General features: G+C 37.3%; 1 protein-coding gene across 1 annotated transcript; it reads left to right on the plus strand.

Annotated features, from left to right (window-relative positions):
• The first annotated feature begins 3,764 nt into the window (after positions 1-3,764).
• On the plus strand, positions 3,765-12,916 carry LOC112047708 (putative inorganic phosphate cotransporter). Its single transcript, XM_052885567.1, has 17 exons — positions 3,765-3,930; positions 4,673-4,812; positions 5,358-5,537; positions 6,278-6,416; positions 6,602-6,816; positions 7,207-7,356; positions 7,978-8,122; positions 8,804-8,928; positions 9,118-9,240; positions 11,628-11,769; positions 11,811-11,927; positions 11,969-12,085; positions 12,127-12,243; positions 12,285-12,401; positions 12,443-12,559; positions 12,601-12,717; positions 12,759-12,916. The coding sequence occupies exons 1-17, from the start codon at positions 3,867-3,869 to the stop codon at positions 12,914-12,916; spliced, it is 2,283 nt and encodes a 760-aa protein (XP_052741527.1). The 5' UTR covers positions 3,765-3,866.
• Positions 12,917-13,123: the final 207 nt, after the last annotated feature.

The following is a 13,123-nucleotide window of genomic DNA, read 5'->3' on the forward strand; positions in this document are numbered from 1 at the left end:
CACCTTCACACAGGAAATAAGACTATAAGAAATTGTAATTTAATTGTTATCAAATGTAAATTGTAATACTGTATGACTTTTTCAAAAGAGCAACTGTTGAGTTTCTTGCCGGTATCTTCTCAGCAGAACCTGCCTTCCGAACCGGTGGTAGAATCTTTACAAATAGTCAACTGACGTGTCAAAAGAGCCTACTTGAAATAAATGAATTTTGAATTTTTGAATTTTTGAAAGGAGGCATATTTGGTTTTGCGGGCTGGTAAAAATTGAGCTTTTTTTGATTTTTTCTTCCAAAAGCAAGTAGGCAAGAAAATTGATTTTTTCTTTCAAAAGTAAGTAGGCAAGAATCTATATGCCGGAGTTGAGAAGTTGATGGTGTTATACCTCGGAGAATATGTGAAGTTCCGTTGATTATCATTTTTAATTATCAATTCGTCGGAAGCTTTTTTTTTAACCGACTTCAAAAAAAGGAGGAGGTTATCAGTTCGTCGGAATCTTTTTTTTTCATGTATGTTCACCGATTACTTGAAGACGTCTAAACCGATTTGAAAAACTCTTTTTTTGTTTGAGAGGGTATGCTTTCCATTTGTTCCCATAGGAATCATGTCAGGATCTGATGATGGGATCCTGCAGTAATTGAAGGAAACTTTCAAAAGTCGTATGGGCTACTATAGCGTTTTATGTTTTTTTCCATTAACCACTTTAAAGGACTACAACTTTATAAAAGTCTGGAGTCGATCTGATGATGGAATCGCAACACACACGAGGGAACTCCTTAACGGTTTCCAACAGTTAACTTGTGTTTAGACTTGATTAATTAGTGTTGACAAGACCTTTCCACCTAGATAGGTTGTGACTGTCATTAGGGGTCTGGTGATCGAGACGAGGGACAATAAAGGGAACTCATCAACGGTTAACAAACGTTTGGGCTTAATTAATTTATATTGATAAGAACTTTACATCTAGATGGGTTGTGACTGTCATTTAAAGTATCATGATGGAGACGAAAGACAGTTAATGTTACTCCTCAATAGTATACAGTAGCTACCATGTGATTGGGCTTGATTAAATTGTATTGATGATAACTTTTAATCTAAATGGTTTGTGACTGTCATTAGGAGTATAGTGATAGGATGAAAAGAAAAAGAAACAAAGAAGATTTTGAATAATCATATTTCGTAGGGGTAAAACAGAGGGATGTATCAAAGGTTAATATAGTATTTTAAAATTGGTTGATTGTACCGAGGTACGAGTACATGAGTACATCCTAACCAAATTATGTCGTGGTTTGAAGATTTATAACCAAATTACTTACTTAATATTTTTATTCCAGTTATTAAAAATTTTAATAAAAAAATACAACCGAATTCAAAATCACAAAAATGTTTCTGCTAAACTAAAAAGCGAAAAATAACATCGTACTATGTGCTAGCTTCTGATCAGCTTGAAGGCGGTACCAAGTTAGTATTGTGTTAATTAAAGCCGTATCTGGAAGAAATGTCTGAAAATCCAGTTAAATTTTTTATGATAATCTTTATGATTTGATGATAATGCATCACTTACCTAGTACCGCCTTCATTATGGAAGTAGGACGCCTATTATGGTAGTAGAACCGTGCGATATCAACTTTCAAGTTTCAATCCAGGTACGCATTAGGTTCGATCCAGTTATACTATCATTGCATCTATTCCTATCAGTAGTTATTTCTTATTTGTTGGTGTATTATTGTGGACGCTAAGGAGACACGTCTTTAAGAGGGAAAAATTACTGGAAAAGTGTCCAGATGTTAATCTGTAAGGAACAGCCCAAAATCTGCCAAATAATTTTGTAAGCTATCAGGAAAAATAATTGAAAAATATGTCAGGTTTCAGTGTATCAAACGTATAAACTATTTAAAGTAATTTCGTATAAACTCTTCAATACTTTCATATACCCTATACATATATGTATATGTATACGTATATATAGTGTGTAACGTATATATAGTGTGTGTAAGCAATGAATATTATACATACTACAGCGGCGCCGTGATTAAACGCATTTTAACAAACATCATACTCAGAAAATGAATATTGTCTGGAATTAAGTCGAATTGTGTTTCATTGATACGATACACATGTATCCGAATAAATTAAAGTTCATTATACATTAAAGTCGGCTCATTTTTTTATTGCTTATGTTTAGTATCGCGCGACCGCAATAACATTTCCTTCAAACTTCAAACAAACAAACACAATATCAGCGCACGTTTCATTATGCACGTCTATTTATTTATCTGTAGTTATGCTTATAGTACGATTTCGTCCGTCTACAAAAACGCCTATATACGATAATTTTTATATTCCAAACCTGTAAGCCCTAATTCGCACGTGAGTTTTTTGAACGGACGTTAAAAAAGCGTTCAAATACAACAAATGCATTCCCAAGTATATATATGTTCACACGACAGCGTTTTTAAAATATGACGCTTTTTTTCGGGAGGTGTTGAATTTTTAATTTTGGGAGTTGGAAATAAACCTTCATTCAACTTCATACTATATTTGAACGCTTTTTTAACGTCCGCTAAAAAACTCTCGTGTGAATAAAGCTTAATGTCTTGCGTCGTAATAATCCAGTGGATATCTCTGCCTTCGATTCGGAAGGCGTAGATTTGAATCCGGTCCGGAGCATGCACCTCTAACTTTTCAGGTACGTGCATATTAAGAAATTTAATATCACGTGCCTCAAACGGTGAAGGGAAAACATCATGAGAAAACCTGCATACCTGAGAATTATCTTAAAACTCTATGTGTGTGACGTCCGCCAACCGCATCTCCAAAACCTGTTATTCTGAGAGGTGACTCGTGTTCAAGAGTGAGCCAAATTTGGGTTGTTTAATGGTGATAAATGACTTACCAATAGTTTTGCTTTTAATTTTCTTGTCTGTAACTTATGTGATAAACATAAGTTACTTTTCATTATGGAAAACTCCATGGTTTCTGCGGGATTTGTGGAAAACTGAATTCCATGCGGACGAAGTGGCGGACGTTTGCAAGTAAGACACGTGTCTACAACGCTAAAAAGTCTAAAATAAATAACGATTACGTAACTTGACTCCAGGAGTCGAGTCAACAGATAGGCAAAAAACGGTGGTCGACTCCAATGGCGTTAGGCCTCCTAGATTTAGTCACGGCGTGGTTTCCTAGATTTTATCTTATAAGGAAGCCTGAGTTTTTGTAGTAGTAATAATAAAACAAAGTAGCACGGTTTATCCGTGTGGTAATGAACATTACCAAACGACACGTAGGAATAAACAGCTTTGTGATATGGTTTTAGGTTATATATTGAGTAGATTACGAAATGGGAGTAGAAAAATACTGTAAAATTTTCTGTCTCCCTGTTTTTGTTTACTTTCTAAACTGCTACAGCGACGATTCATATTTATCTCTATTTTTTAAACAAACAGACACAGTTGCCTATTTATAATATTAATGTTGATGTCAGATTCGTCTTTGTTGACTACTTCAAAACTCTTCTCAAGATTACATATTATAATAATTGTTCATGACATTGGGATTCTAAACAATACATACTTTAATGTAATTGTAATAAAGTTCACAATGGCAACAAATTTGAGATAAACGTTGAACGGTATCGTATTTATTCAGTAATTATGTACTCAAGGATATTTTAGAGTAAATAGTAAACTGAAACTGAATGATGTGACGGCAGTAATAAGATACATTAAATGTATCGTCTGAAGACGCCATTTTTGGCTTCTGCACAAACTTAGAGCAATATTAAGATCGATAAAAGAAATAGAGAATAAACAGAGAGAAATAAAAAAAGGAACTGAATAATAAAATGTGGGTACAGTTTTTGGCGGCAAAATGGACGTGGAGTTTATAAGGCATAAATTTGAGGATAGTTACGATGGAGTACTCACAAAAACAAGTAAGTTGTTCTTATGCTAATGATTGATGAAGCAATAAAATTTCACTTGATATTAATTATAATAAAAAATCACTCTCCTCTAAGGCCTGGCCATGGTATTTGTAAAATAGGCTGATAATGATGGAAACATTTGGCACTGCTGTCTTCTGCTTATGAAACAAAATGAACGAATGAACGAATGAAAAGCTGTAAAATTTATTTATTCCGCTTCTTTTTAGTACAATCTTCTTTAAACTTGGCTTTTCAAAACTTTTGTATGTACTTTTTAAATTAATGGAATAACTAATTAATGGAATTTACTGTTTACTTGAAAATTTATGGAATGAGAAAATTTATAAAATCACTATGAACCTTCGCTAATGACATCATCATTATCTATTAAATTATACATTTATTTTAACAGGTCACTATAAAGCCAGGTCTCCCGATATAGGAAATGGATATGTAGCTCAGACCCACAACGCTGCTCTTATGCTGCTTGGCGGGCTTAGGGTGGGTGACTACTATCAGATGTACATGATAATGTCCGGGTCCAACGGCCTTACGTGCTCTCCGAGGCACAGGGTGTAACACCAACATCCCAACTCCGGGCTGAGAATTTTAACAAGAACTTTCTAAGAAAGACAACTTAGTATTTCACAGACCGAGTCAGAATTTAAACCCAGGACCTCGAGATCTAAACGCTGAGTCAACAAGGCAGTTAACAATGGTCACTTCCAGTTATTTGGATCTTCGTTTCCAGAATTCAAAGTGGGTGTGCGGCATCTGCAAATGATCTACATGTTTGTGTGCTCGCTGGTGCTGGGCATGCTGCGAGGGAGCAACGGCATCGGCGTGCTCGCCATCGCAGACTTTACACGCAAAAATGACTCTTACGTGCAGGTAATAAATATCAAAATACTGTATCAACTTACGTTTGAAGGAAAGAGTCAAAATAATGTGGTTATAAATATTATGTTTAAATACAATAATTACATTAATAGTGATAAAACAAATAAGATGCAAAAGGCCGCTATAAAATGTTGCTAATTTGTTTTGATCGTCAAAAGTTGTAATTTCCTGTGTATAGCCACATCGAGTAGTCTAGGTAGGTACCCTTAATTGTCTAAAGTCTTTCAATATCCGTCAACAAACTGCCAGATATTAACATCACCGAAAAAATAGTAACAGTTTTAGGACAACAAATAAACAAAAATGATTTGTTACTTATCAAACTTCAAAGATAGTGTTAATTAAGATATTGCAAATAAAGTTCGCATCAAGTTGGTACAAATGCAAATAAAGTTGGTACAAATATACAGTAATGCTATTTTGTTGTAAGGTCAGTGCAAAGGTATTGACCATTATAGATACCCTTCATATGAAACTAGTAGATTTTCTTACAAAAGCAAATATTATCCTTTGATTGTGAACACATCGTTTCTCAGATCCACAACTGGGACATGCGCATCCAGGGCACGGTGCTGTCGTCGTACCTGTTTGGGTATGCACTCATCCTGGTGCCGGCGGAGCTGTACTTGAAGCAGGTGGTGGACAAGCTGATCCTGACCGCTGTCCTGCTGATCAACGGGGGGCTGGCGGCTGCTATGCCCACCATTGTTAATAAGGTTGCCATTGTTTTGATTATTTTGGTGATAGAGTATGTTTGGACACGAAGGAGTTAAGCCGTGCTTTTTTCCGCTGTCAATCAGCATTGCTGTGTTTCTAATATGAATGGGAATGGTAAGTGGTGTAACTACATGGAGTCTTAGGTTGATGGAGACGAGGCAACACTTTGTAGGACTTGTTCCATGAATGCTTTGCTAAGTATTGTTTACAAACGATGGTTTTCTATCAGATGGGTCATCAACTTGGTCCATTAATTTATTGATTATTGGACCAAATTCTTGTATTGCAAAGATCTAGATTTGAATTCTCTGTAGCTCCACAGTTAAGAGGTCAAACTCAACACCGAACGGTCGTAGGTTCGCGCCCTACGCATTGGACTATCCAACTCGGCTGGGCCGCGATATTTTTTCGTCCGAAATTATTCAGTGCCCGAATACAAAAGAATTCAGACAGTACGTATTGTCAGTGATGACCTATGGTTTCGAGACTTGGTTGCTAACTTTGGGCCTCATAATAAAGCTCAGAGTCACACAGCGGTCGATGGAACGAGCTATGCTAGGAGTATCTCTGTGTGAGTGAATCAGAAGATCCTATGAAAGCTGTTAATGTCGATTACACAGCCTAAGGAATTATTAATATTACAAATACCTGCATAAAAAATGTCTGACATCAAAACAAATTACACTAGTAATATGTGTGTAAAAGGTGGAAAATTTATGATAATGGTCTTTATTTCCAGGGGGGCTGGATCGCTGTGTGCAACGCGCAGTTCCTGCTGGGGATGACTCAAGCGTGCCTCACGCCTGTCAATCAGAAGCTGATCACCAACTGGCTGCCACCCAGTGAGAGACAATTTTTCGGGTTTGTCATTCAAGGAGGTATGTAACATATTGTTAAAATCATTATTTTCTAATGAAATCATCGTTTCTAAAGGTTTACTCGTAAAGTACTTTTTAGCTTATTCATAAAGTACATTATTTTGTTCGATATATGGTCACTCTTCACTAGAGCTTGATTTACTTATGAGTACGTTGTTAAAATTTGTTTATTTTTTTAATTTCAGCAATATTACTTGGCACGATCATATCTTTGCCAATATCTGGTCTTCTAACTCAATCTCGTTTGTCTTGGGAGCTGGTCTTCTACTCCCAAGCCATGATGACTCTGTCCATGGCGGTGATATGGGCTCTTCTCACTGCCAGCTCCCCGGAACAACATCAGGCCATAGGGGATACAGAAAAGGAGTTCATAAGAGATACTCTTGCTGGATATTACAAAGTAATAAAATATTTTGAATATTATTATTAAAAAGAGGGAAGATTTGATTGTTTGTTTGTTTGCATTGAATAGTCTGTGAAACTACTCGACCGATTTCAAAATATTGTTCACCATTAGCATCCTACTATATCCTTATACTTTCACGAGAGTGGGAACAACGTATGTGGAATCGAGTGGGGTCTAGTAATTCAATAACATAACAGTTTATTGTTGACTAATTTAAAGAACTTTCTGATGATATTTTTTCTGAATGATGTTGTGTTTAATATTGTAGCATTAAAATAATATTTTGTCAACGACATATAGTAAATGTTGGAGTCACTAAAATCTTTTAAATGTAAGCAAAAATAATAAATACCAGTAACAAATAAAATAAGAATTTATTTGCAGAAAAAGCTCCAAAAGCCGTGGCGTCGAATTTTGCAGACAAAGCAATTCTGGGCGTTGTCGCTCGCCCACTGCGCGGCGAATGTGCTGTTTGTGTTCTTCTTGTTCGAGATACCGGCCTTCCTGCACTCGCTGCGGCTGTCTGTCACACGTGTGAGTTTGTGCCACAGGCCATTCTACATACGAGTAGAAGCTTCAATTAGTGTAATTACTCTGTAATTTTACTCCATATACTTTGAAATGCAGTAGAGAACTTATAGGTATATTTAAGTTATAACATATTCAAACCTTTTAATTCCACGGTAATAAACAAGTTACATTTTGACGGCCTCCGTGGCGCAGTGGTATGCGCAGTGGATTTACAAAACGGAGGTCCTGGGTTCGATCCCAGGCTAGGCCGATTGAGGTTTTCTTAATTGATCCAAGTCTGGCTGGTGAGAGGCATCGGCTGTGGTTAGTTAGATTTAGCATTCCGGTACGATGTCGTGTAGAAACCGAAAGGGGTGTGGATTTTCATCCTAACAATTTAGTCCGCTTCTATTTTAGTCCATTCTTCTATTTTGAAAGTCCTTGGGTTTGAGCCCACCCGGACCTGTTGTCGTAACCAGAAGCATAGCAGAACCAGTATAGATTTATAAGTAATTTATGAAGAATGTTAAAAAAATATGTTTTTATCTTTATCGGTGGAAAAATATGCAGGTAAATAGAAAATGTTACTTAAATAAATTTATTTAAAATAAAACTTTGTCTCCATACTAATATTAATTGTTTCAGTGCAGCTGGCAAGCAGCGTTACCTCTAGCTACCATGTGGATGGTCTACGTCACGACCGCGCCCGCTGTTGACCTTTTCTACAGATTTGGTCACATCAACTTCTTATTCGACGTCAAATACTTTAGGAAAATTATTAATGGATTAGGTATAATTTGTCATTATAATCACAACAGTATTTTATTTAAATATTAATAACATTACAACTATAAGTGGACCAAATTCATTCCATTGAGGCACACCATTTGACTGTATTATATATAGATTAAGTTCCAGAAATATTTGTTTTTTTACAATTTATGTTGGGATTAACGAATATTTACACATAATATTAAAAAATAAAAGCTTGGTTCTTTAGAATACGAAAAATGTAATAATCTCATGTGCTATTTAATGGCTTCATTGAGTGTATTCTGGGAAAAGGAGAAAATCAGGATACAATTTTTAATGTCTTACGTAAAGACGTTGTTATTCATAACAGCACCCAAGGGCGGTAACAAAGGATCCACAAGCGACTTAAAAAGAGATGATGAAAACAAATATTAAAACAAAATTACCCATTAGCCAACTTGTTACTTGTATAACCGCAAGATGACTCTACGTTTGTCTGCATTCGGAGGTAGAATTGAAAGTTCTACCTTGACCTCGGACAATGATGGCTGGAGCTTACGTATTTAGTGCAAAGGCTGGTCTTTACGACCTTTTCTGATTTTGGATCGTATTGGAACTAAAAATCAACCCTTCATTCAATTTGTAGACACTTTGACGGAGGTATGTGGATTGTGGTCTGTGAGCTGTGGGGTATAAATTGAATTTGTTTTAATTACAGGAACTTTCGGGATAATAATAGGATTAACGATTTTACCCAATTTAGTTTCAAACTGGAATCACTTAGGGGTAATCGTTTTAATTGGAACCTTGGCTCTTGTTGGATTACAATTTTCTGGATTCCTTGTGAGTCGATTTTTGATACATTTTATTATGCAATCTTATTAAGTAATAACATCTGATATTTGAAAGATGTGTTAAACAATTAACGTAGGTCTAGTTGAATGGTACTTTGAAATTCAGACTATGTATTGTTAATCACCTACTTACCTATTCGTAACTAGCTTTTTAATAATATGTTTTAATTTTTTTCAGGAAAATCATAAAGACATGACACAAAACTACCCCGGAACTTTACTGTTGTTGACCAGCGCCGTCGCCAGCCTGGTAGCAGCTGTAGTCCCGCTATTGTCGGGTCTAGTCATTGGTGAAGACGTTGTAAGTTACTTTATTACATGTCTACAACACTATCCGCATTTAAATTTATATTAGTCCAGAATTATATATGATTAATTAACAATTTCTTTTTCCAATTTTCACTGGTTTGATTTGACAACGTCCATACCAATCGAACGAAAACATGAATGAAATAAGCCTATAGAATATGCAACCGTTAGATTGCCTACACAACTCATGGGTAGGCAGGTATAAAAAAGAAAATCGATACTAGTAACTAGCAGAGTCTGGTTAGTGGTCACTGAATTAAAGTTAAGTTAAAATATTATTACGAATACGGTGGTAAAGGGTCTGCGAAAAATCAGTCCTGCATTCCGGACATAACCATAGTCATATCCTGTACTGATTAAAAAAAAAAACCTTTGGCAGTAGGTATATTTATTGAAATATATAATTTGATATAAAGTAAACTAATGGGTGGAGGTCGTTTCTAATTCGGATCTTAGGCCATTACGAATTACTGAGCTGCCTGAAAATTTAAACGTTGTAAAACCGATATTGTCTTTAGTATTATATTGACATTGTTTGCGCTCCGGTTAGGTACCAACTGTAATTTATATTTTCAATGAAAATGGAGGATCAATAATTATATAGCTGCAACGTTAAACTACTGTTGGTCAGCGCTTTATTAATTGTCTACAACTATAGAAGAAAATCTATAGACACATCTACGTAATAAAAGGAAAAGAAAGAAAATTTATCTTTTTCTTGACAAAACTTAGTTCAGTGATTTAACAGTAAAATGCTAACAAACGAGACGCCCTAATGAATTAATTTGCAATACAATACGCTTAGGTATGGTAATTTCGGAATTTATCTGAAGTTCTATTTGAATAACAAAACCGGCGTAACTTATTTAGCGTAACTTTTCGACTAATTCGTTACAAATTTATTACAATTCTAACGCAATGCTAATAACGACATTGTTTAACATCTTAATATTTCAGAATCGCTTATTTAAGAGCACATTTAAGCGCATGTGAAATATCACTTAAAAATGTTAGATTCATTAGGTTAGGTTTCGGCTCACTTTTTGACCCATAAAGTATGTGTGTATTGTCATCATTATCAACTCATATTCGGCTCACTGCTGAGCTGAGTCTCCCCTAAGAATGAGAGGGGTTAGGCCAATAGTCCACCACGCTGGCCTAATGCGGATAAGCAGACTTCACACACGCAGAGAATTATGAAAATTCTCTGGTATGCAGGTTTCCTCACGATGTTTTTCCTTCACACAAAGTTAAAATGCACACAACTGAAAAAGTTGGAGGTGCATGCCTTTTTACTTATTTCTATATTATGGTGCCTAATCTAATTAATAATCTACACTCACCCATTAACAATCTATAAAACTTATTTTACTACTAACAATATATAGAACTTGTAATTCTTAGTAATCATTTTCAAAAAAAAAAACTGTCTGTAAGGAAATAAAGTTATTTTTATTTTTTATTTTATAATCTAATTAACTGTAGATGTTCACCAGATTTTGCTTTTTTTAATTTTTTTTTTAAATTATTAAGACAATTATGCCGCAAACAATTATTAACTGTTGTTGTTTAAGGGACGTGCGTAAACCAACTATACCTATTACTGGAATTTTGTGCGACATAATTATGACCTCGATTGATCTATTTTCGAAAATCTCGCTAAAATACCCTTCGAAAGCTATCCTTAACGCATTAATTGCCTCCCTTTCTTTACCCTTTAAAGTAAATTTAACTAGTCCTTAACTTGTTGCTTCTAAACAACAAAGTAATCGTCTAAAATTTTCAGAACCTCCATTACGGGTAAAGTAATCAAGTTAAGAGCAAATTGAGATGTGTTTTTAACTTTCAAGTTCACTTTTCACTTTTCACTTGCTGAACTGAGACCTTAAAATGTTTACGACGGCCGACTTATTTAACACCGCTTTTGTGATTAAAATGAGCCCTTTTATGATTTTATCTATTTTTTTTATTTTTATAAAATTTTACAATAAACTTATAGTCTAAGATATTGTGAGTAGCTTACATAAAAATTTGCTGGCCAAACTATTATTAACCATAACTATCATTAATGCTAGTTTGGCCAGGAGATTTTGACGCAAGCTATTTTTTAACATCTTAATTTTGATTAATAACACATTTACTAATTGTTATTTACTATCATGAATAATAGTTTAAAAGTATTAAATATTATTTATAATACTTTAAATTCATTCAACAGATGTGTGTGGGTGAAGATCTTCTACTACTATAGAAAAAGACTTTTCTAAAAAACTACGGAGAAAACTTAACTTTGTCAAACAACTTTTTAATGCATTTTTTTGTTTGCGCAAACACCAGAAAACTGAAATTCGGAAATACAATTGAAATTGTTTTTCTTAGTGTAATATCCGTCGCTGGAGGATAGTGTTCTCGGCGCTGGCAGCGCTGTACCTCGTCTGCAACGTTGTCTACTCCGTGTGCGCCAGCAGCGAGCGACAGCCGTGGGACGGCACTCTCGGACACAAGTTTGGATACAGTAACGGTAATTATCACTGTAGTGTAGTATCCGTCGCTGGAGGATAGTGTTCTCGGCGCTGGCAGCGCTGTACCTCGTCTGCAACGTTGTCTACTCCGTGTGCGCCAGCAGCGAGCGACAGCCGTGGGACGGCACTCTCGGACACAAGTTTGGATACAGTAACGGTAATTATCACTGTAGTGTAGTATCCGTCGCTGGAGGATAGTGTTCTCGGCGCTGGCAGCGCTGTACCTCGTCTGCAACGTTGTCTACTCCGTGTGCGCCAGCAGCGAGCGACAGCCGTGGGACGGCACTCTCGGACACAAGTTTGAATACAGTAACGGTAATTATCACTGTAGTGTAGTATCCGTCGCTGGAGGATAGTGTTCTCGGCGCTGGCAGCGCTGTACCTCGTCTGCAACGTTGTCTACTCCGTGTGCGCCAGCAGCGAGCGACAACCGTGGGACGGCACTCTCGGACACAAGTTTGGATACAGTAACGGTAATTATCACTGTAGTGTAGTATCCGTCGCTGGAGGATAGTGTTCTTGGCGCTGGCAGCGCTGTACCTCGTCTGCAACGTTGTCTACTCCGTGTGCGCCAGCAGCGAGCGACAGCCGTGGGACGGCACTCTCGGACACAAGTTTGGATACAGTAACGGTATTTATCACTGTAGTGTAGTATCCGTCGCTGGAGGATAGTGTTCTCGGCGCTGGCAGCGCTGTACCTCGTCTGCAACGTTGTCTACTCCGTGTGCGCCAGCAGCGAGCGACAGCCGTGGGACGGCACTCTCGGACACAAGTTTGGATACAGTAACGGTAATCATCACTGTAGTGTAGTATCCGTCGCTGGAGGGTAGTGTTCTCGGCGCTGGCAGCGCTGTACCTCGTCTGCAACGTTGTCTACTCCGTGTGCGCCAGCAGCGAGCGACAGCCGTGGGACGGCACTCTCGGACACAAGTTTGGATACAGTAACGGTAATTATCACTGTAGTGTAGTATCCGTCGCTGGAGGATAGTGTTCTCGGCGCTGGCAGCGCTGTACCTCGTCTGCAACGTTGTCTACTCCGTGTGCGCCAGCAGCGAGCGACAGCCGTGGGACGGCACTCTCGGACACAAGTTTGGATACAGTAACGGTATTTATCACTGTAGTGTAGTATCCGTCGCTGGAGGATAGTGTTCTCGGCGCTGGCAGCGCTGTACCTCGTCTGCAACGTTGTCTACTCCGTGTGCGCCAGCAGCGAGCGACAGCCGTGGGACGGCACTCTCGGACACAAGTTTGGATACAGTAACGGTAATCATCACTGTAGTGTAGTATCCGTCGCTGGAGGGTAGTGTTCTCGGCGCTGGCAGCGCTGTACCTCGTCTGCAACGTTGTCTACTC

This window comes from Bicyclus anynana, chromosome 14, assembly GCF_947172395.1.
Source record: "Bicyclus anynana chromosome 14, ilBicAnyn1.1, whole genome shotgun sequence".
In the NCBI taxonomy this organism is placed as follows: domain Eukaryota; kingdom Metazoa; phylum Arthropoda; class Insecta; order Lepidoptera; family Nymphalidae; genus Bicyclus; species Bicyclus anynana.

What these genes read in the sequence shown, in the direction of transcription:
- LOC112047708 (XM_052885567.1), top strand. Translation starts at nt 3,867, where the DNA reads ATGGACGTGGAGTTTATAAGGCATAAATTTGAGGATAGTTACGATGGA. An exon ending in AAAATGACTCTTACGTGCAG is followed by an intron (nt 4,813 to 5,357) that starts GTAATAAATATC and finishes ATCGTTTCTCAG; the next exon opens with ATCCACAACTGGGACATGCG. An exon ending in CAAGTTTGGATACAGTAACG is followed by an intron (nt 11,928 to 11,968) that starts GTAATTATCACT and finishes GCTGGAGGATAG; the next exon opens with TGTTCTCGGCGCTGGCAGCG.